The 24550-nt window shown below is 36.9% G+C and overlaps 2 protein-coding genes across 2 annotated transcripts in view; both read left to right on the top strand.

Annotated features, from left to right (window-relative positions):
• The first annotated feature begins 807 nt into the window (after nt 1-807).
• Nucleotides 808-5242, top strand: LOC132839647 (transformer-2 protein homolog alpha-like). Its single transcript, XM_060860736.1, is given in 8 exon segments — nt 808-1091; nt 1093-1238; nt 1471-1618; nt 1937-2125; nt 2258-2373; nt 3141-3308; nt 4431-4504; nt 4930-5242. Coding segments are annotated over 8 exon segments (903 nt in total). The 5' UTR covers nt 808-1040; the 3' UTR covers nt 4941-5242.
• A 1715-nt stretch (nt 5243-6957) lies between these two features.
• The window catches only part of igf2bp2b (insulin-like growth factor 2 mRNA binding protein 2b), a 51077-nt gene continuing 33484 nt past the window's right edge, over nt 6958-24550 (top strand). The window contains exons 1-2 of the mRNA XM_060860020.1: nt 6958-7418; nt 8739-8799. Coding sequence (XP_060716003.1) covers nt 7241-7418; nt 8739-8799 — 239 coding nt within the window. The 5' untranslated portion in view covers nt 6958-7240. The remainder of the gene's footprint in view (nt 7419-8738; nt 8800-24550) is intronic.

Here is a 24550-nt window from a genome sequence, read left to right as displayed (position 1 = left end):
GATTAGCAATCTATGAAGGGAAGAGAACCGTAGTGTCAAGGGAAGTATTAGCCCAGGAGAAGACGCTGGTGTGAGGAGCTGAGAGACAGACTAAAGGTCTAAAGCAGTTCTATATCACACTCATTTGGTAGATAAGAATCCAGGACTAAATCTCAATAGATAGGGCTGTGTTAAATATAGACATCTTGATGGATTGTTTAAACTTACATAACCTTTTTTTTTTATTATTTTTGCAAGATAAATATGCCTTTTGAATATTCATGGTGGATTTTTCCTTTAATCAGAGGTAAATTGGGTGGTCCAACATATAACTTGGGTTAAAATAATTTATCTCTGTTTAGATAAGTGACTCGTTTGATCTGCTATAGCATTTCTAAATATTTTTTAGCTAGTGTAACATTTAATTTGTAAACTTTGTGTATTGGCCTATAATCATCTCTCAATTGACTTTTTTTTTTCTTATCTGATGTTACATTTTCACCCACATGCCTACTACACAGACTTTACCCTTTTCTTGTTTTTCCTATTAAGGTTAAGATGGGAAGAATGAAAAAGGTGGCCGAAGTCGAATGTTGTTTAAATGAGGCTGAATTTTGCGAGTGCATGCTAATTCTGTGTGGCCAGAAGTTCTGAGAAGTTCCCCTCATGTAGAGTGTTGTCACTTTGGAAGCAATGAATGGTTGAAGATGAAGTACAGAAGTCAGAATAAGAAACTGAAGAAAGAAGAACAGAATGTTGGTTGAAGTTATGAAGTTAATCTCAGAAGTGTTCGTGTGGATAAGATGAAAGAGGGCTAAGTAATGTGCATTAGTCTGTTTTTGTCTGAATATCAACTCTCTTTCATTAAAGTTTGCATGCTACTCTTTCTGTCATAAAGACAACGCATTGTAAACGATATCCTAATGTTAGTCAGTGTTTTGTTTAAAAAAACATTAAAAAAAAAATTCTTTCATGATGCAATGGATTTAAAACCAACTCCAGCATTAACAAGTCTGTTTTTCAACATGACTAGCAAATAAGAGGTCTGGGGTCATAACTTGATGCATGGGAAGTTCTTGCTCTGTTTCTTTTGTGCTCATTTGGTTTGGATTTGTGCAGGAGTCCCGCTCTCGGAGTGTGAGTCCCAGAGGCTCTGTGAAGTCGACCAGCAATTCACCAGGAAGATCTAAGGATGGTTCTCACCGCTCTCGCTCCCGATCCAAATCTCGGTCCAGGTCCAGGTCAAAGTCCAGGTCCAGGTAATGATCTTTCTTTACACCTACTGAACTCTGTTGTGACAGTAGGGGCAAAAAAAAAAAAGTTGAGCAGAATTGTTCATTTAACTGTTTATGTATTCTATACCCCCTTGAACATAAAGACCAAGAATTATATATTCATTTTAACTCCTCCATGAAAAATTAAGGTATACATTTCTATCAAACGATAACCTGAGCTTTTAAACACGTCCTTTTTTTTACCCTTACCACACAGGTCCCGTTCACACAGGAGCTCTCGACGTCGCCATTCTCGCTCACGCTCTCGAAGGCGCCACTCTCGTAGCCGGTCGTACAGCCGAGAGTACAGGCGCAGTCGAAGCCACTCACCCATGTCCAATCGCAGACGGCATGTTGGCAACCGGGTAAGAACCTCCTGTCTCCCACATCCAGTGAGTGAATCCCAAAAGCATAATTACATGTAGACACTCTCCAAGGATTAAAGTCCTCTTATAGCAAAAAGTGTTTGGTGGATTAAAAACAGTATGCAGATATAATTGTGGTGGTAAAAAAAAAATTACTAATGCCAGCATGTGCTTTTAACTGATATTAAATATTAGATATTAACCTTATTTGTGGAGAAGCAGATCTCAGACCTGTTTAAAGGGGTTTTTAATTGTCTTCATTTGAATGCTCTTGGTGCAGTTATAAAATTTCGGTTCTTCTTTGCTTTTGTCTTGTAGGCAAACCCTGACCCTAACTGTTGCCTGGGTGTGTTCGGCCTGAGCCTGTACACCACAGAGCGAGACCTGAGAGAGGTGTTCTCCAAATATGGCCCCCTGGCCAGCGTCACCATTGTTTATGACCAGCAATCTCGCCGCTCGAGAGGCTTCGCCTTTGTCTACTTTGAGAATGAAGAGGACTCCAAGGAGGTGTGTGGATTCTAGAGGAGGAGCTGCTTTGTTCTATTATGTTCTTTTGTTACAACAGCTGCAACAGCTTCTTGTCTGTTACTCTAAATAGTTTTCTAAAATTTTAGTTTTCTAAAATGTTTACATTTTCAGGCTAAAGAGCAAGCTAATGGCATGGAGCTGGATGGACGGCGTATCAGAGTGGACTTTTCCATTACTAAGAGACCACACACCCCCACACCTGGAATTTACATGGGACGGCCCACCTAGTGAGTGTACATTACGTGTTTCTCACTGATCTAGGACAGGATCCTCAATTTATCTGTGTCATAAGAGGCAATTTCTTCAGCAGTAATGACATCATCTCTATTTTTACTGTTCAGTACTCTGCTGTCTGGGGTGAACAGCAATTTTTATATAAAAAATAGAGAGAAACCGTTGCATTCAAACAACCCTCGTGCTCTGACATTATCGCTATGATCGTTGTGTCTTGTAAGTTGTCGTTTTCATGTTGTAATGACATTTATTACTATGGCTGGTTTGACGTGCAAAGTTGTGAGGAGCGGTAGAGGGGTGCGTCGACACCTTCATGAAAGCGCGTTTGCACTGGGAGACCATTTATAGCTCATAAAAACACCAGAGTAGCTATTGGTGCTCTTCTACTATAGAGAGCTTCAGTCATACAATGTCTGAGCGAAATTGCAGTACTGCAGAATATACCGAGTAGCATGTATCGAGTACGTTAGTTGATGGCATGAGTGATCTTGTAGGGTCAGTTTTATATACATCTCAAATAACACAGCTGTATATTAATGTATATTGATCTACATACAGTACTGCTGTAAACTAATTTAAAGAGAGATTCTTTACACTGATTATTGTGAGTGGTTACATTAATTTGACATCCATAAATGTGGACATCTTTGTTTTTGTGTTTTTGTTTTTTGGTGTTTTTTTTTTAAAGGGGCGTTTCATAGGTGAGTGAATTTTCACCCATATTGATCCTCTGCTTTCTCCTTTTTTCATGTGCAAACAGTGGTGGTGGTGGAGGAGGAGGAGGTGGCAGTGGAGGAGGTGGTGGTGGAGGAGGAAGACAGAGTACGTCCTCCAGCCGCTCCAGAGATTATTATGATCGGGGTTATGACCGTGGCTACGATCGAGGATATGACCGTTACGATGATCGAGAATACTACAAATCCTACAGGTGTGTGAGTGCATCAGCAGGGCATTACAACTGTTCTTGATCTTGGTACAGTGTGAGAAAATAAGTTAGGTAATTGACTATAACTGAAGCCCTGTTCAGGCTGGATCATTTTTGACCCTATAAATGTAAGGCACTATATGGCCATAAGTTTGTGGACACCTGGCCATTACACCCTTATGAGGTTCTTCCCCAATCTATTACCACAAACTTCATAACTGTTGTATAGATTTCTTTGTATGCTATAGATTTACAATTTCTAATTTAAGGCTGGAGCTAAGAGACTCCAAAAAAATGTATCAGCGTGACACTACTCCTGTGCACCAAAGCAAGCTTTGAAAACATGGTTTAAGGTTTGATTGGAAGAACTTTATAATCCTCCACAGAGCCCTGACCTCAACCCTAGTAGATGAATTGGAACATAAACTGCACCCAAGCCAGCTCACCTGGCCTCATTAATGTACTCCAGGCAGAATGCACACATCCACATGGCTATGCTCACATTTCGAGGAAGGACCTCCCCAGTAGAGTAGAGGATAATATGATGGCAAATGGGAGCTACACCTTAATGTTCAGAAAGCACATATCGCTGTGATGGATAGGTGTCCACATAATTATGGCCATATAGTGTATTTCACTCAGACTGCTTGTATATAAAAAGTATTGATGAATCAGTGTGATCATGAATCATGAAGGAGGCTGTTACCCTGTTAGCTCTCTGTAAAAGGACCAACACAAGAGTTCACGCACCTGCTTTTTCTGGTTATAAATAATTAAGATATTGCTTTATGCCATGATTAATATTAAACATTTTTAAAACAAAATATTCTAAAAAAAAAAATAAAAAATACCAGATTGTGCATGTCTTGTTGTTTTTTACTCTTTAATGTCAGTTCTGTTATTCGGTAAACAAGTAAAACAAGGTTGCCATGACAATCAACTGCTTCTTCAGTTTTTACGCAGAGCAGCAAAAGGCTTTATATAGTTTGAGCACGTCTTTGCAAGTAATCATCCAAAAGATGATAATGCAGACACAGACTTGTTTTAAATTCCTTATTGTTTTACTTGTGGATTATATAATATACCAAGTCATGTGCTGACCTTTTAAAGTCTGCTTTCATGTAGGCGCAGGTCTCCTTCACCCTACTACGGTCGTGGAGGATACAGATCCCGGTCCCGCTCGCGTTCCTACTCCCCAAGTATGTACCACAAGTGTGGAAACTTTAATTTTATTCATTCACTCACTCATCTTCTACCGCTTATCCGAACTACCTCGGGTCACGGGGTCACATCTCAGGCGTCATCGGGCATCAAGGCAGGATACACCCTGGACAGAGTGCCAACCCATCGCAGGGCACACACACACTCTCATTCACTCACGCAATCACACACTACGGACACTTAATTTTATTTATTTTATTACAAAGACAAGTGTGTAACAATTTTAAGTTGTCACCCTTAGCAAGGGAAAGAATGCGGTAAATATTCTAGAGCTGATTATCAGTGGTGACTTCTCTAATCTTGAAAACATGTGACTTAAGACGTGTGTATTTTCCTCACGTCTCTGTCACTGCTGGAAATTTGTCCAAGGGTTTTATCTTAATGTTTCTCTCTACATTTACAGGGCGCTACTGAGGGAGCCGGAGGTACTGCACCTGATGAACAGAGGGGGGGATTCTGTGCTCGTGGATGAAGAATCTGAGTTTTAAGTTTTGATGTTTTTTGTTTTTTGTATTTTAAATGCCATGCATGTTTGATTTAAGTCTTTATGATGAGCTGTGCATCTTCTACTTGTGTTAGACTGGCTACAGGCCTTGTTTGATGTTTAGCTTGAGGGTGTGTTATGTTGCAATACATCATTACGTCCTAGTCAAAATCCTGAAATCAGATGTAAATGCATATGTTGTCAATATCCAAGAAATAAACAGTATTTTACATCTTTGTCCTCTTCCTTTCTCGTGGATTGGTCAGGAGCATTGACCTCATGAGATCTAATCAGTAGTTCATTAATGAAAATGTTAGGATACAACTACTGTTCCTACAATCACAGCAATGTCTTTCTCAAGTTTGTAGAATAGCAGATGACTGAAATCAACTCAAACTAGTACCAGGAATCATTTATCAGTCATCCCAGGGAGGTTAATACAGTCAATAAAAAGTCTGGAACCACTGGGAGGAAAAATATACATAATCAATATACATAATTTTTAATTTGCACTTGTTTTTAGATTTTGCCTTTCAGCTGTAAAATTGCATTAACTTTCCATGAAAGGATGGAGATGGTACTTCTTGGTACTCTGGTACCTTATGGTATGGGCAAATTAAGTTAAAGTATAATAATAGTATATAATAGTATTTGGATGCAGTTTATGGGTAGCAGATTTAGGAAGTTTGGTAAGCCGCTGTGTTTTAAAAAATTAAAAAATCGGCGTATCAAATGACACTTATTCCTGGTATGTTATTCTTACAGAAATAAAGAAGAACCATAAGCCTACATCAATGTGTATTTGTGCATAGCTGTGGCCTGCACTAAAATATCTTACATGGCTCAAATGTGCTGTTTCTGGGTTTTGAACTAAATAGTTCTTTATTACCTTACTAAATTTGAATTAACATTTCATGTCATGTTAGTCCTATACTAATCACACTGGGAAGACCAGGAATTAACACACACACACACACACACACTTATGCTGCCATTATCAGAGCCAACTTTAGAAGAGATGTGTCTACAAACACACTTTTTTCTTCCTGCTACATTTCTGTAAGCTACTAAGCGAGGTTGGTGCTCCAATGTAGGTCTGTACACAAGGCATCTTGGCATAAAGCTTTTCTTTCCTACACTACCTAGAATGTATGACCTAATACGTGATATGCTATGATGTGCATTACTATGATGCACTTTCCAGTTAATGTTAAAAAGAAATCTCAGTCCACCATAAAAAAATTAATTGGTTGTAGGTTTCTATGTATGTATGTATGCATGTATGTGTGTGTATGTGTATGTTTTTATGTTTGTGTGTGTGTATGTATGTATGTATGTGTGTATGTGTGTATGTATGTATGTACTATATTTATTTATTTAGCAATTATGTTCACCTCCAGCACGATGAATTGCCAGGACATGTTTTTTTTTTTTTGAAGTTTAAAGTTTTGAAGTTTTTTGATGTTTAAAGGGCATCTTTACAAAATAAATCAGTTTTGTGTGTGTGTGTGTGTGTGTGTGTGTCACTATTGTCTTTAGTACCAATAAAACAAAGCATATCAGTATGGAAGCAACAAACCTGGTTACCATGGTAGCAGTTCTGTTTGTGTGTTTTTTTGTTTGTTTTGCTTTGTTTTGATGAGCTTTGCTCTCGGATCCAGGTGTGTTAGAGGCGTGTCTCACACACTGGTCTTCTTCCTGCTGTGTTTTATTGTGGCTCTGCAGGTCGGGTCTGATTGAATGACTGTAATAGAAAGGCATCTCATTCTCGGCGCGCGAGCTTTTTATCCAATAGGCGGTGCTTAGGCGGTGACGTTGGGACATTGCTTTCTTTTTTTTTTCCTTATAAAAAAAAAAAAAAACCTTTTAGTCAAGTGATTCAGACAGAGAGAGAAGTTGATGCCACACCGGAACAAACTGATTATTTTATAATTTCATTTCCATCTGTCGCACCTCCGGATTTGTTCTGTCGCACCTCCACACGGGCGCGTGTGTGTGTGTGTGTGTGTGTGTGAGAAAGAGAGAGAGAGAGAGAGAGAGAGAGAGAGAGAGAGAGAGAGAGAGAGTGAATGTGAGAGTGTGTGTGAATGTGAGTGTGTATGCGCGCGTGCGTGAGTGAGTGAGTAAGTGAGTGCGTGCGTGCGGTGCGTGTTTTTCTTTCTTTCTTTCTTTCCTTTTTTTTTCCTGTTGTTGTTGCTGCTGCTGTTAATTTCCGTTCCGTGTTTGGATCATGAATAAACTGTACGTGGGGAACCTGAGTCCCTCGGTCACAGTGGACGACCTGAAGCGGCTGTTCTGCGAGCGCGAGCTGCCCGTCAGCGACCGAACCGTCTTACTGAAGTCCGGTTACGCGTTCGTGGATTTTCCTGACCAAAAGTGGGCCATAAAAGCGATCGAAACACTATCAGGTAAGCGTCCAGTTGTCCTTTTTTAAAATTTCATTATTATTACTATTTAAATTAAAAAAAAAAAAAAAAAAAAGCTGACACCTGAATACCTTCACCAATTTTTTAGCTTTAGTTTGGACATGAAGAGAAAATGTACTTTAAACACACACACACACACACACACACGCACATCTGTATTTATATCTAATTCTATATCTATACATATGCATATACATACACACACACACATACACAAATATATATATATATATATTTATATACATATATACACACACACACACATATATATAAACACACACACACGAGTATAGAATGCTTGCTGGTCCAGAAGCAGCTATCCTCAGGCTTATGTGTTCAAATCTGACATGATGTACACAAGTTCACTTCAATCGTCTCAGGATTAAACACCCAGACCTGAGGGCACGAGACCAGGGTTGTATATTAGGTCCAGTTGCTTTTTTTTGTGTGTGTATGTGTGTGTGTCGTGTTGCTGTACAGAGTAAAGCCGCGTGCCTGGATGTGGCATCGCTGTTATTTTTTCGGTCATTTTTTGTCGCGAATTTTCTGAAGCGACCTCGCGGAGAAAACAACCCCAGACATGGTACGGAATCGTAGCCCTAACGCTCAGCTAGGTTTCTACGAGGTGGCCTGGTCATAGGTGATGTCCAAGTGACGGAAAGCGGTGAGAAACCGACGGTGAGGTTTTATGATGGGCGTCGAGGGCGAGTGTCAAAGTGAGCGGCGTGCTGCTTATTGTAGGCCCATCTATATGAACCCTGTGCACTTCTGTACAAGGGCAAAAAAAAAATTCAAAAACTCACAAAACAAAACAAAAAATCCTCATATCCTGTTTAAAGCTGTCACCAAACCTATCAAGTCTATTATTTTATTTAATTTATTCATGTTAACAGGCTGTTAGATTTAGTATAACATGATGTACTTGTACACTTCATGCTTCCTTCATGCACAGGCAGAGAATGAACGCCTATGTGAAGCAAAGCGTGGCCCATTTATTTATAGGTGCTTTCTGTTTTAACTCCTTTATCCTTGATTATAGCTTATTGTGCTTGTTTTCCTACAGTCTCACTCACAGTATAACCTTTACTGTGTATCTCATTCATGAATTTATTAATATTATTTTTTTTTTGCCTTATCTGTTCATCCTCACGTCTTTGTTTTTCACGTTGAATTTAAACGCGTAAATGACATGCATGCTTTTTTATTATTATTATTATTTATTGACGTGAATACGTTAAATCACGTGTATGCATTTTTTATTCTTTTCATTTAATTGCATTATTGTTTTTTTTCCTCTTTTAGGGAAAGCGGAGTTACACGGAAAGGTGATCGAGGTTGATTATTCCGTCCCCAAGAAATTAAGGTAAAGTCAATTTCTTAACGTTATTCGATTATTCCTTATGATTAGGTGCTCGTCTTCATTGTGTGCGCGAGCGCCCTGTTCCTTCACGTGCGTGTCCAAAATGCTGCCATTATGTAACGTGGAAAATGTAGTTTACGGTGTTTTCTTTTCATGCATGTTGTAAAAAAAAAAAGTGCTTAAACAGCTTATAAGGCATCGTAACTTAGGTTACATTGTTTAGGGTTGAACCACATAGGCTATAAGCTACTGCTACTTACAACACTTCCTGTGCAAGTAGCCATCTTTCACTACAATCTACACAACTGTTTATACTGAGGTGTTATGCATTATGCAAAAGTTACCCTAAACAAAGCTGCTTTGCTTTGTTCAGCATTAAGCTTCTTGTGTCTGTAACTTGAGATGTTTTAACAATTTAAAAATAAATAAATAAATAAATAAATATATATATATATATATATATATATATATATATATATATAATTTCCAAAAGAAACCTGCTACTTTGACCTTTCTGTTTATATATATATATATATATATATATATATATATATATATATATATATATATATATATATATATACACACACACACACACACACACACACACAACAACAACACTGCAGCTTGAACTGTACCACGTGACCACCTTTACATTCCTCGCGTGCGCGCTCGCCCTATGGAAAACCTCGTACGTAAACAGAACGTTTGGATTGCCATGACGACGACGTCCAAAACCGCTCAGCCTACTAAACAGTATCAACAGTGTTAGCATAGGTTGCTATAGGCTACATACTATTCAGTAGGCTAGATACGAGGGTTTAAACGTATGCGTGTGTCTGCGTGGCCTTAACTGAGGCCTACACGTTGTGCCGTCGCTTTTCTGTAGTGATTACACACTAAGTTACACACCGTAGTAGATAAATATGACCGTTGAAAGACATACAGAGAAAGGGTTGCCATTTTCTCGAAAATCATTAGGGCCAAAGCCGAGAAGTTCCTGAAGCAGAGCCAAATCAGTCCTCGGAAAGCTAGCATTATGAAGCAAAAATTAATATACCAAGCGAAAAAGGGCCATATTTGCGATAAATGTCTGTCATTAGAGTGTGTATGCGACAGCAAACAGATATCTTGAGTGTCAGGAATCGTTTCTCATGTAAAAAAACGGTCTATAGTGGTTTAGAGAGAGAAGGAAGGCGATGCATATGAACACAGCAGGGACTCCATGTTGTTTAGGCAGCGACGTTCTTTACGTAGTTTACAGCTTTCTGTATGGAGGCTACGCAAACCGAGCACAAAGAATACGCAGTGTACGTAACGTTTAATTACCACAGGCTGTTCAAGTGTTCTCATGAACCTAAAGCGATATTAAACCGATTTGTTTAAGTATAGTTTGTCTTCCCACACACACAGCTTTCACAAAAGGGATATCAGACATCAAGACGACAACAATATAAAAGCAGAAAAAAACCTGGAAAATCACGTGTTATACGTGATACGTTTACTGCTGCTCGACCAAATCGAGTTGAAACGGTTTCACTTGATAAATAAAGTGAAATATTAACGTTAATGTGGTCATTTTTCTGGCTAAAAGCTGAATGATTCAGGATTTTATCTTAAATCACCTAGTGCTATTTATACATAGTTAAAAATAAAGGCTAAATTCTGATTTCTTAATATAAATAATAAATAGAATATAATAGGAATAATGGAAATGTCATAAAGCTCAAATATACATCTATATGTGTGTGTATGCATGTATTTCTACATATTTATAAATCAGTTAAAAAATATATATCTATAATAATATAGTAATAATATTGGCATTTATTTTTAATGTAATATATTATAATAAGAGTTAAATCTATATCGATTAAACGATTCATTGATGCTTAGGTGATTCATTTGAACGTTTATGTAACAGGTAAATAACGTTAAATTGTATTTTAACTGAGGGCAGATTTTAGTCTTACGTGTCAGTAATTAATAAAGAATTCCAAACAGATTTATTTAGTATTTATTTAATGATTTAAAAAACTTTGCTCCATGTACGTTGCGATGAGAAGGTTGTTCGTTCACCTCAGGGTTTGTTTACACTGGGAATATATCAGATTATTTTAAAAAAATATCAGGGTTACACGTTAATTCAGTTAACGCTGTTGTGGCTATAGAGGAACGATACACGTGAGTCGTGTGATTCTCCAAACTTTTTATCCCAGGAATTTACTTTGTTATTGTCACCGAAACCAGGAAATAATTGTGCAATTAGTCAACGATGGCTTCGTCAGACAAAAAAAATATTTAGTAGTTGTGGAATTAGAAAGGTTTGAGGAATGTTTTACACTTAAGCAGAGCTGTTTATTTTGGTGTGTCTATGTATAAGTGTTTTATTATTATATAGTTTGTTGAACTGTGAATTCAAGCTAATTCTAAAGGGAGGTTTGTGATTGTGACTATATAAAAAAACAACACAAATTGTTGTGGTTGTTGTTTGCTGTAAGGTTTCATTTTTCATCTTGTAGCTTAAAGAAGTCATTTTATTCCATTCTGGTAGTTTTTTGCTATTTTTTAAAATATTTATTTGGATTTTATTAGCCACACACACTTGGCTGGATTTAATTTATCTGTGTAGTCAATCGCTTTGCTTTAGTGCTTTCATTTGAGCTTTGGTTTGATTTAATTGTAACTCCCTTATGCAGAGCACTGAAATCAGAAATGTGACTTTAAACCAGAGCGGGTGACAGAATCGTTACCAAGACACGCAGCTAGTCGTTAACGGGGGGCGTCGTGTCCATTCAGACACGTGGCCTCTCAGATTCTCTGAGTTCTCTGATATCTGATTGCAGTTTATTTTTATTTATCAATATGCATCTGGTGGCGTAAAAAGAAAACAAGTCCTTTTTTTTTCTGGGGAAAAGTCCTAAAGCAGCAGGATTCGCTTAATCCTCCCCAATTGTTAGTAAACTATGTTAGTACACAAGCTAGTGTAATATTAGATCAACTAAAAACCACACGCGCCTCTTAAACTCAGTCTTTTCTAATTTAACTAGTAGGGATAATCTAATTAAAAGAAAAGATTAATGTGACAATGCCTCTGTTCATAATCATCCATTTTTTCTAACTCTTTATTCGACTGAGCAGCAGCTTTCTCAAGCTTTTTCAGCTCTCTCAATATAGGCTATTTAAAATTTTCGACTCTTTGCTGTAAAATCATCACATTGCTGACTGACGTGTTCTTTGTCCCTCTCGCTGTTTTCATACACCAGGAAAATACTGCGTGTGTGTGTGTGTGTGGCAAAGTCTTTTGTCAAGGATATTTCCGTTTTTGAAATGAAGGTTTTATAGTTCGGTTTTTATTGAAAAACTTGAGAGAGAGAGAGAGATCGAGAGAGATCGGTAGAAAGAATGCGAGAGAGACAGCAGAGAAACTATTATATGGAAGTCTGATCTGGAGAGAGAGCGACAGGGGCAGTGGCAGTTGATAAGCCGTGTTAAGAAACAGTCAGCTTGGTAGAGAGAGACATTGTATAAGCTGTTTTACAGAGAGAGAGAGACATGAGCCACACTGTGCCGCTGTGTTCAGTGGACCCGGTCCAAGCAGCTCAGCTCTGTCTGACTGTGCCGTTTACTCTGACAGCGGGTTGCCAGATGGCACGTGGTGTGTGGTGCGCACCCAGAGCCCGTCACTTGCTCTCTTTGCTGTCCCACCTACACCACGCCGGCGCCTTCTTAAAAGCCTGCTCATGCTATTTTCCACCGCTCTCACAGCCCGACCAACACACAAGCACGTGGCACGGCGAAACCCGCTTCAGTTGTTATCGTCTTGTTTTCAGAAATCATTCAAAATCATGTCGCTAAGCATCTCTACACGTTAAAGTCACACACACATACACACAACAGAGAACACACTGTTTTTTTTCTTTGCAAAAATCAGAACATTCGATTAGCCAAACAAACTTACACAATCGATTAGCCAAACAAACTTACACAATCGATTAGCCAAACAAACTTTCCAAAAAAAATTCACATCATGTCATGACTTGCTTGATTAAATCATTGTGACACACAGCCTTCTTGCTTTTATTTAAGATGCTTGAAAATACGATATGCTAAAATTTTGAAATGTTATTAAATTGATTATGAATTATAAGTGCACTAAACAATTCTAACGCCACACAATGTAGTCTCAATAGTGAGCTCTGGTTGCCAAGCAACATAAAGGACAAAAATTACTGTATTCATGGACAAAACAATGGTTTAATTGTAACGGTTTTATTGGATTAATTCCTGGTGTATAAATTAATTATCGCTGTGCATCACAGGTGTGTGTAAATGAAGAATTTGTCAAGTACAACTCAGTTTTATTAATGAAACAAAACAAAAGTTCTGGCTTATAGGTAAAGTTTCAACTCTTGGCGTCGAGCATCTAAAGATAGCACAGAGTTATTGTTGTAGACAAGGACGCTGCTCAAGGTAACAGATCTGTCCTCTGACTGCTTTCTGAGTCATTATGAACACCGAGAGGAAGCTTTAATTGACAGTTAAATAGTCGTGTTCACGATACGAGCCGTGCGTCAGGACACACACAACATGCACTAGAGCATTAATGAAGGAACAGGAGAAGGAATGAAACATTTATTTAGAAAAACATCCTGAAATGTGCTTGTTGCTATGGGTTTAATTGTGACATTATTCCATGTCGTTGTAATTGTTATATGATACACAACAACATGGTGTATCAGTTAAACATTATTTATTTCAAACCCTTACATACATCTCAATGTTATCATGCTGTTTTTGCAGCTTCTTTCCCAGTTATCTTCAAAACCTTTCAATCTTCGTGTGTGGTGTGTGTGTGTGTGTGTGTGTGTGTGTGTGTTTTTATTAATATTGCTTATGCAAATAGCCTTAGAGTGCTTGAATTGCTGCCATGGCAATGAAATGATCTCTCTCTTTTCTCCACCCAAGCTCCATCATCAGTGGGTCCCTGGTTTCTTAATTCCATTTGAGTCTTTGTTTGTAACCCAGATCTTTTTTTTTTTTTTTAACATTACATTACGGCCCTGTTAGTTCTTTATTGGTGAAAAACTCTTGGAACAGTTTCAGAAGATTTTTCAGCATCATGCCAGAAAATCTATCTGATTGTGTCCCCACTGATGTGAACATAAGGATGTGCTTTTTACCTGAGGTTTTCTTCCTAAAGAAGGATTAACAGTGTTGGGATAGACACAGGACAGTTGTGTGTGTGTGCGCGCGCGCGTATGTGTGCATGCATGTGTGTGTGTGCGTGCGTGCGTGTGTGTGTGCGTGTGTGTGTGCGTGCGTGTGTGTGTGTAACCAAATGCAGCCATATTGGACTGGTGGTGTGAATGAGACTCTGGTCCCGTCATCTCGTGTCATCTGATTCGTTGGAATTCTGTCACTGAGCACATGGTGTATGTAGAATTGCCAGTGAGAACAGCAGATGTGTGCTACACACACACAGACACACACACACGCGTGCGCACACACGCAAGCGGGGATCAATCTCAGATCAGATCTGAACTAAACTGTTGTACACAAACTTAAAGGTAAACTCCGGTACTTTTTATCCCGAGCCTCAGTCCATCATGTGTGTATTGTGTGTGTAAACAGTACAGACAAAAACGTTGATACACTTATGTGTGCAGAGAAATCTGTTCACGCACAACCCACTCACACTTGTAGTCAAAGGGCAGCTGTTTAATCTTGTTCATAAGTGTTTAACTTTGCAGCTATATAATGTGATAAGGTTTTAATGTTACTGATGTGTGAGTTTTAGCAATTATCACAATGGGGCGATACAGTAAAAAAGTAATAGTTGGTATTTTTCCACCTTCCTGAATGTCCATGCATCATCACCACACACATAAACACACACACACACACATATTGTCAACTGGACAGGTTTCTGTTGAGTGTGAACTGAGTTGTGTGTAATAAGACAACTGGGCTTGTTTCTTTCTTAGTGGTCTAACTCTTTCACTTTCAGAAATTTAAACATACCTCTTGTACTGTGTGTGTGTGTGTGTGTGTGTGTGTGTGTACTTTACTGTGAGACATTTCAGTCTGTACTTTTAACTAGTTTTCATAGCTATGAGTGCTCAGGGTGGAACGAGTGGCCAAAATAATTTAATGAGACATGATATATAAGTAAAAAAGTATATCAAGATCCTCTTCAGGATGATACAATACACATCTTATCTCCTAGTATACGATATAATACAAAAACCCAATTCAATACACTTTCATTTACAGATCAGTTCATACAATTTATTTAATTTCATACAGTTTACTTGACGTCATACAATTCATAATTCAGTCAATACGATTCACTTCAGTTCATATGATTCACTTTAGGTCATACGAATCATAATTTAGTTCATAGGATTCATTTCAGGTCATAGAATTCATAATTCAGTCCATATGATTCAATTCAGGTCATACGATTCATAATTCAGTTACAATTTTATTCCGTGATTCAGTATGATTCACTTCCGTTCATATGATTTACTTTAGGTCATACGATTCAATTTAGTTCATATAATTCATAATTAAGTTCATACGATTCACTTCAGATCATGCGATTTACAATTCAGTTCATACGATTCATAATACAGTTCATACGATTCAATTCAGTTCATACGATTCATAATTCAGTTCATACGATTCTATTCAGTTGATTTGATTAATTTCAAGTCTTCAGGACAGGAGTGTTGATATTTGTTAGGAATGGAGCTTTGTTGCTAGTTGTTGTTATCATTTTTGCAGTATTGCTGTATTTACTAAAAATAAAATAAGCAGTTTTAGCATTTTTAAAACAACTGATGAAACCCACAGTGCTTCAGAAAAGCTATGTTTTTTATTCATTTTTAAATTGCAATACCAATATATGGGTTTGCTTTTTTTATACAAACATATTCTTTGTAGGGCTCACCGTATTTATTAGAGCCCTGTCTTTGTGTCCAATATAAAGCACCGTCTGCAACGCTCCTTTCTCCTGCATATCTCCTTTACTCGCTGATGGTCAAGGCTGAATGCCATATGTAGTTGTCTCTGCTTTAAAGCCTTCACATTTCCACTGTGAATCATTTTCCATAGATGATATGAACGATAGCGTAGCAGCCTAAACACTTATAGCATAAGCACTTATAGGCACACCGTTCTCTCGTCTCCCGTTGCTCCCTCTCACTCAGCAGCATATTGTTTAAGCACATGTAAACCTCGTGCTTCTAAAAGTGGCACATTTTATTTTTATTTTTTTGTTTGCATTACATTGGAGTAGTGGAGATCAACGTCAATGACGAGGAGGAAGGTGCTGCTTCATTTTCTGTAAGGTGCCTGGATCTGAATGAACCGTCTGTGAAGGTTTCTGTAGTAACATTTCGATCATATGGATTTCTATTTGTATTAAACAAAGAGACACGTATAGAGATGTTTATTTATTTATGGAAGGAGTCTCCAGCGTCAATGATTTGTAAAAGTCAGACGTTTTTTCCTGGCACAGTTTTCAGAATCGAGATTTTTTTGTGGTTTCGGGGGTTTCCTGTAATTCGTCCCACAGACATTTCACAGCATTAAATGTTACAAATGCAAACGGTTATAAATCATGACATATTCATGAAAAACAAATTCTAATTGGTTAGTTGTTTTTGGGATAACAGGACACTTGGGTGGACACTTGGGTGCATGCTGTTATAGGAAAATAATCCATTGCTAAAGCATGCATTATTTTTTTTGTAATAGAATCAGAATCAGGTTTATTGGCCAAGTGTGTTGACACACACAAGGAATTTGGTTCCAGCTGTTTGTGACTCTCAAATGTACAGACATAAATAACACTATACTATACAAACTATACAAGATAATGCAGACAATAAGGTACAATACTGTACAATACAAGAATGAGTATTAAATATGAATATAGAATATGACTGAACATAAAGTGTGGGTGTGAAAATAACAATTTTGTGCAATATCATGTTTTTGTACAATATACAGCAGCAGTAATGTGTGCATTATATACAGATGATTTGATGACTGACGGTTCTGATAATGCAGTACTTATAGATATGAAGCAGTGAATATAATTATGGTGAGTTGTTGATCAGGGTGATTACCTGGGGAAAGAAACTGTTCCTGTGTCTGGATATGCCGCTGTGTTTTCTACACAGCTTAGTTATTAGAGTTTCCAACCTATTTGACTAGCCACTTTAATTAATTTGGTTTAAATGCTTTTGTGTTTCTATAAATGAGATGAGACTCATTGAGCGTGATGCAATACAAATGTTACTATTCAGCATCACATGCTCAATGGTCCTTCAGCATAGTCCTGTACTGGCTTTATACCCTGAAGCGTTTGGCTTAAGGAGGGCTCCTGGGTTGCTATGGCAACCCCATACCTGATGCCTGATGATACGGTGTGTGTGTATAGGTGTAGAGTGTAAAGTGAGCATTTGTGATAGGCATGTATGTATGAAAAGGGGTGACCCTATCACCCTATCAGCATAACATGAATACATGGTGGGGAAATGGAAAGCGGTAACTGTGTGTGTGTGTGTGTGTGTGTGTAAATTAGAAATGGAAAGAAATGATGAGATACTCAGAAAGAGAGATAGACAGAGAGGGAGTGTCCTTTCTTCCTGGGATGATGAACAGGTTTCAGGACTGGATTTGCACGGTGAGCCAGTTTTAAATTTACTTAAGCTTTCAAACACGTTAGAGCCTTTTACACTCACATACCTAGGGCTGAGCTGTGGAAAAACGAGAGAAGACAGAAAATAAAATGAGAGAAAATAAAGGAATGGTATAAAACGGTAAAGAAACTAGTGAAGAGGAGTGTACGAGAGTCCTACAATGTGTACTGTACCTGTACCGTGTGTTTAAAAGCCCCGCAGCTGATTGGTTGTTTTTTAAAGCTCTATCGTATATCTGTCATCACCTGGTGGAATGGAAACATCTCTGAGCTTAAACCTCAATATCAAGAATATAGTCTTAAAATATATCTATTTTCAAAAGGTATATAAAATTCAAACTGATATCTTATTGATCACACGGTACGACATGCGATGAAATGCTTTTGTGATGGTCTGATTCTTTTTAGAAAAACATAAGAAATAATGCAAAATATTAAATAGAATACGGTCAAAAAGGGGTATTTAAAAAAGAAACAGAATACCATGAAATCAATGAAAATAGAATAAGATAAATATAAAAATAAAAAATAAAAAAATGCAACGAATGTTTATTAATGTTTTAGATTGGATTATTAGTTTGAATGGAGCGGGAATGCAACTGTTCCTATTAAAGTGGCCGGTGGGTGTTTAAGAATCTGTAAATTCTGTCATAATCTGTCATATTTTGTGGCTTTGGAGCATTAAACCAGGAGCTGTCTGTTCATATACTTAAAGTAGAATTGTATTTATTTTTATGTATCATGTAAAATATCGAGAAAAGTTTGTTTTTCAGCATTTCTATCATAAAGTCTAATAAATCAGATTTGTTCTGAAATCTATAATAATTACAATACTTTAAATGCTTTGTAAATAGTTTTATTTATCTTGTTTGTGCAGATTAAAGTCTTGGATTTGCATAAAATGAACTTTTGAAATACTTTTTCTAAAATGTTTATTGGCGTTATTGAGTTTGGGATTGTTTAAAGTATATCAATATATCAAGTATATCAAGTATATCAAGTCGATTGAAAGAAAGAAAGACAGAGAAAGAAAGAGAAAAATGAAAGAAAGAAGGGAAGAAAGAAAGTAAGAAAGAAAGGAGTTAAAGATGGTCAGAGAATGAAGGCGTGTAGGTTTCATCCGAAGCTGTGAGGTATCAGTGGATTAAGGACACTAATCCTGGGTGGTGCTCTTCATGCTGTGGTTGTCAGTTGAGAATCAAGATTAATCAAGATTGTATGTGTATAGCTGTGTGAGTGTGTGTGTATGTGTGTGGGTGTGTGTTTGTGTGTGTGTGTGTGTGCAAAAGAGTGTGTCAGTTTACGCCTTTCTAAAATGTCAAGTCTCTTTGGCCAGCTGGGTAAATGAGCTTCTGATATATGCCAACTAATAGCACACATATACACGCACACACACACACACACAGAGTTAAAGAACGTCACTCATTTTGTTAAGAATTGTTCTGTTGTGGAAAACCCATGAAACCTGTTAGTTCACCGTAGTGTCTTAGTTACCGCTTGTGTGAAAACAGCTATGAACATTCACTCACTCCTTTATCATCTTTCTTTTAATGTTGAAATGAATAGAAGAGCAAAAAAAAAAAACAGAGTTAGAGAATGGAGAATGGAGAAATCAGCATAGATAGATGGATGGATGGATGGATGGATAAATACTTTATTTGTCCCAGTGGGAAATTCACAGATTCTAGCAGTATCCACAAACATTGGAAATAATTCATGCAATAAACACTAAAACATTTAAAAGTAATACATTTAAGTTAAAAAGTCATAAATCTTAATAAAGGTTAAAAATGCTGATGTTGGCTATAAATAATATAAAAGAATAGAACAATAAATAAATTAATTACAGCAAGCAGTTAATAAAACAGTCTGTATTTAGACATTTAGATCCAAAGCATTGTTATTATTATTATTATTATTATTATTATTATTATTATTATTATTATTATTGTCCATCTCACATCCAGCCTTACATTGAGAAGACAGAATGACAGTAAATTGTGCTGAGGGAAAAATTGATTTCGGTGATCCAAGATGGCCGCCTCATAATGTTCAGTGTTCAGTGAAGTTTTGTTCGTGTTTTTTCTCTCATAAAGAACAGGAAGTCACACTGTGTCCTAAAGCATATCAGCGAGTGTGAGTCTTTGTGTGTGTGTCTGTGTGTGTGTATATGACATCAGTAAAGAAGTGCATGTGCTTTGAAAGAGATATTTACAGAAATGTTGTTAGCTACATTAGTGTACATGCAAATGCGAGTGAGTGTTTGTGTGTGTGTGTGTGTGTGTGTGTGTGTGTGTGTGTGTGTGTGTGTGTGTGTGGTTTTGAGAGGAAGAGCTAAGCATTAGGCAGGTATCAGTAACTGGGTGTATGATATAGTGTAATATTCAATGCTAGCAATGTTAAATTCTCATTCTTAGCATAGGCGATATTTCAGAGCAGGATGTTCATGTACTCATGCTTTAGAGAGCACATAAGGACAGCTGTCTATTACAAATTCATATTCTGGATAGATCCCAAATAGTGAGCCTCTGCCAAGGCATGAATGAGATTTGTGCCAGGAGGATTTTGAAAAATCAGGATTGTTATGAATGGTGTATAATTTCATTTTAATTCAGTTTCAATTTCAGTTTATTTCAGTTTCACTATTCTATTCTATTCTATTCTATTCTTAATGATTATAATCAGAGATTAAAATTCGATTTACAATAAAGAGTTTTCCTTGAATATGATGAGGTCAGTTTTGTGAAGCACAAATTCAGTTTGATTTCGTTCACATTTCAAATAAAAAACAAAACCTGACAGAATTGGATTGGATTGTAGGAATGGGATTGTAGGAAAAAGAAATCAGAGATAAGCATTTTAAAAACTCACTGCAGTATCGTAAGCCGTGATAAATTACCAGTCGGTTGAAAGAGAGGTAAAAAAAAGCCGAATGCAGGATGAATCCTGTATTAACATAAACTTCATTCTGTATTTAATATCACTGCTAAACCCTGTTGAAGTGCTGCTGCTGCTGTGTTTACGTCATCATGTTGAATGATTATCAGAGTAAAGACAAGGTTTATCATAATTAGACAAGAGCAACATACTGGTTTTATAATAATAATAATAATAACAATAATAAAAATAATTGTAGTAATAATAATAATTGTAATAATAATAATAATAATAATAATCGTAGTAATAATAATAACTAATAATAATAATAATAATAATAATAATATAGAGGAATAAAAATATAAAAACTCTTCAGTGTGCGTTTTCATGGAAGATATGAACCAGAATATATATTTATATATAAACTGTAATGTGTTAAATCACTATAAATATTCAGATTCTGATCATTATAATTATGATTATTTTTGATGGTACCGACACAATTTGTTCAACTTACACAACACTATGTGAAATGATGTAACCCCTGATATGATCAGAATTCTAAATAAATACTATTTAATACTGATGTGTTTACTAATATAAGTTTATTATTATCTAATGTTTTTTTTAATATTTTATCAGGGCAGTATTTTCCTACTAATTAATGACAGCATGCAGCATCATGATCTACATAATTGCTAGTAGATCATGATTTTAAGATTGTTTATAGAAGTGTAACAGTAATTCATCATTGAGATGTTTATCCACTAGAACACACTCACCGTCCACTTTATTATAAAGACCTGCACACACGTTTACGTTCATGCAGTCAGCCAATCACGGTGCAGAAGTGCGATGCAGAAATTTTTATTTGTTGTTGTTCAGGATAGAGAGAAAAAAAGGGTGATGTTCAGAATTTTTTTTTTAATTTATTAAATATCACTCAGATGGCTACTAGAAGTTCAGGGAGGTTTAATAATGATGACTGTGTTTTTTAATGTAGCAGAAGGAGTAACATTGATGGGATTTTACAGCTGATGCGATTTAAGACTTTTTTTATTCACCCAAAATTTATTTTCATTTATTTACAACCAGAGAGTCGACAGTAGAATAACATTTTCTTTTTTTTTGGCTTTTTTTCCTTTATATATAAATTTGTAATTTTTTTTTCAGTGCAGTGAAACAAGACATTTTATTTTATATTATGTAAAAAAAAATTGCTGTTTTAGTGAATAAAATAGAATAAAACCAGAATGTACAAAATAAATTAAAATTAAATAAATGTGAACACAAGGCTGATCGATAGCAGGAATATGTGAAACATCATTTAAATATTTTTCTGTCACGTTACTGTTTGTGACTGTGACTAACTTTCTGTAACTTTCTGCCTTGCATTCTTCTCTTTTTTCCCATATTTTGTCCAACATTTAATTTAAATTTTTTCAGCCATCCTCATTATTGTACAGTTTATTTCCTTATTCCAATTTACTTCTTTCCTGCAGTTATTTTTGTTTTTTATTTTATTTAACTTTAAATACCTTTAAAATACCTTTTTTGAATTTTATCTCAATTATTTTCCGGACAGTAAAAGAACAAAACATTTCTTTTTTTTTTTTTTTTTTTAATTTATTTTTTTATTGAAAAATCAACAATCACAAATACAAGAATGTATACAGAAATTCTCCATTTTCCCTTTTCAAACAACAAAAAGCAGACACCCCCACCCCGCCACCCAAAACAAAAACAAACCCCCAGACAAAGACACACACACACTCACGCTCGCACGCACAAACACCCCACATCCCCCTGTTAAAACAAGAAACGGAAAAAAAGGTTATGCATACAGTCCAATTTTTGACTGAATTAGAACTCTAATCAGGTAACACCTGTAGTCTCCTAAAGTAAGAAATAACAGGTTGCCACTTGCAAAAAAAGGTATCAGTAGAACCCCTCAGTGTATATTTTATTTTCTCCAACTTAAGAAAGAACATCAAATCCTTAAACCACTGAGAGATGGAGGGACATCTTATTGTTTTCCAGTGTAGAAGTATACAACGTCTGGCCAACAAAGATGAGAAGGCTAAAACATCTTTGTGTACAGAACTCAGTGATACTGACTCATTGGTAATACCAAATATAGCGATCAGTGGGCATGGCGTCAATTGCACTTCAAATATGGAGGACATAATGCCGAAAAAACCTGTCCAGAATGCGTGTAATTTTGGGCACAGAAAAAACATATGGCTTAAATGACAGGGGGAAGCATGACATCTGTCACATCTGTCCTCGACCCCAGGATAGATTTTTGCCTGTTTAGATTTGGAAAAATGAATTCTGTACAAAACCTTAAACTGAATGAGACTGAGGCGGGCACAGGAAGTGGTAGACCGTGTCCTATCTACGGCTTTCTCCCAACGTTCGGCGCCTAACTGCAGCCCTAACTCCTCCTCCCAAGCGGTCCTGGTTTTATCTATATTACAGCTATTGAGAGATAAAATGAAAGTGTATATCTGGGAAATCAAACTACGCTGGTGTGGAGTGAACATGACTAAACTCTCCCAAGGTTGCTTGGGAGGTACAGAGTGAAAATTGGGAAGGCATTTAGATACAAAGCTGCGGACTTGGAGATATCGAAAAAAATGAGCTGAAGGCAGCCCATACTCCAAGGACAGGCTGGCAAAACTTCTAAAGATGCCATCTTCATACAAATCATAAAGTTGCTTGATGCCTTTTTCGTGCCATAGTGAGAAAGCTGAATCTAAAAAAGACGGGGGGAACAAATGATTTTTATTCAAGGGGCCCAGTGCTGATAGAGCCCTAAATTTAAAATGACGCCTAAACTGAAACCAAATCTTAAGTGTGTTCGGATTGTCAGTGTATTGAGATGGTTTGACCGGAAGGGGTGAGCAAAGCAGAGCTGATACAGAGGATGATCTATAAGACAGTAGCTCCAGATTGCACCAAGTGGATTCCGTTGAATTGGTCCAGGAGTTTAGTTTCTGGATATGTGCAGCCCAGTAGTATATTTGAAAATTGGGCAAAGCAAGCCCACCACTGAGCCTACATCTCTGCAATAGAGTCTTACGGATTCTGGGAGGTTTTCCACCCCAAAGAAAAGATTAATGATTTTTGATCTAAAGAATCAAAAAAGTACTTAGGTAAAAATAATGGAAGCGACTGAAAAAAATAAAGAAACTTGGGCAGAACATTCATTTTAACTGCATTGATTTTTCCCGTTAAAGACAGAGGTAGACCGCTCCACCTCTGAAAATCCGACCTCATGTCTGCCACAAGCGGAGCAAGATTGGCATGAAAAAGTTTGGGTAAGGAACGGGTCACCGTAATACCAAGGTATTTAAAGCCTGAACAGTTGAATTTGAATGGCAGATTCAGGTGCTGAAGTTGTAGAGCGGTATTGTTTACCGGATAACACTCACTCTTATGAAAATTCAGTTTGTATCCTGAAAAAGAGCCAAAATCATTTAAGATAGATAAAATAACAGGAACAGAGGCTGCAGGATCCAAAAAACAAAACATTTCTAACATTTTCAAACATTTCTTTCTAACGTTGTCTTACTGTGTATGATTCTGTACGTGACAAAATTAGAGTTTGATTTATGTTTCTTTTTGCTCTATGATGTTGCTTTTTTACTCATTACCCTCTTGTTGTTTTTCTGCTTTGTTTTTTTGTTTTTTTACTAACAGGTTTTTATGAATCTTAGCTACTCTTCTTCACTTTTGAAAGTCAAAGTCTATTTCCATGTTCAGTGCTGATAAATGGTTTAAATAAAGGCACTGAATGAGAGTCCTGACTGCTGCTAATAATCCCAATCCTGTCAGATTAAAGGAAGAACCACGTGGCTCTGTGTTCAGAACAGATCTTTTAGTGTAGTAACTCAGTGTGTAGAACCGCCATAGCTCCAAAACTATAAACTGCTCGAATTTACTCTCTCTCTCTCTCTCTCTCTCTCTCTCTCTCTCTCTCTCTCTCTCTCTCTCCTTCTTTCCATTTCTCCCATTCTCTTCTCTCTCTCTCTCTCTCTCTCTCTCTCTCTCTCTCTCTCTCTCTCTCTCTCCTTCTTTCCATTTCTCCCATTCTCTTCTCTCTCTCTCTCTCTCTCTCTCTCTCTCTCTCTCTCTCTCTCTCTCTCTCTCTCTCTCCTT

Source organism: Tachysurus vachellii, chromosome 24, assembly GCF_030014155.1.
Source record: "Tachysurus vachellii isolate PV-2020 chromosome 24, HZAU_Pvac_v1, whole genome shotgun sequence".
NCBI lineage: Eukaryota > Metazoa > Chordata > Actinopteri > Siluriformes > Bagridae > Tachysurus > Tachysurus vachellii.
Note: the sequence above shows the minus strand (reverse complement) of the source record. Positions and strands in the feature narration are given on the sequence as shown.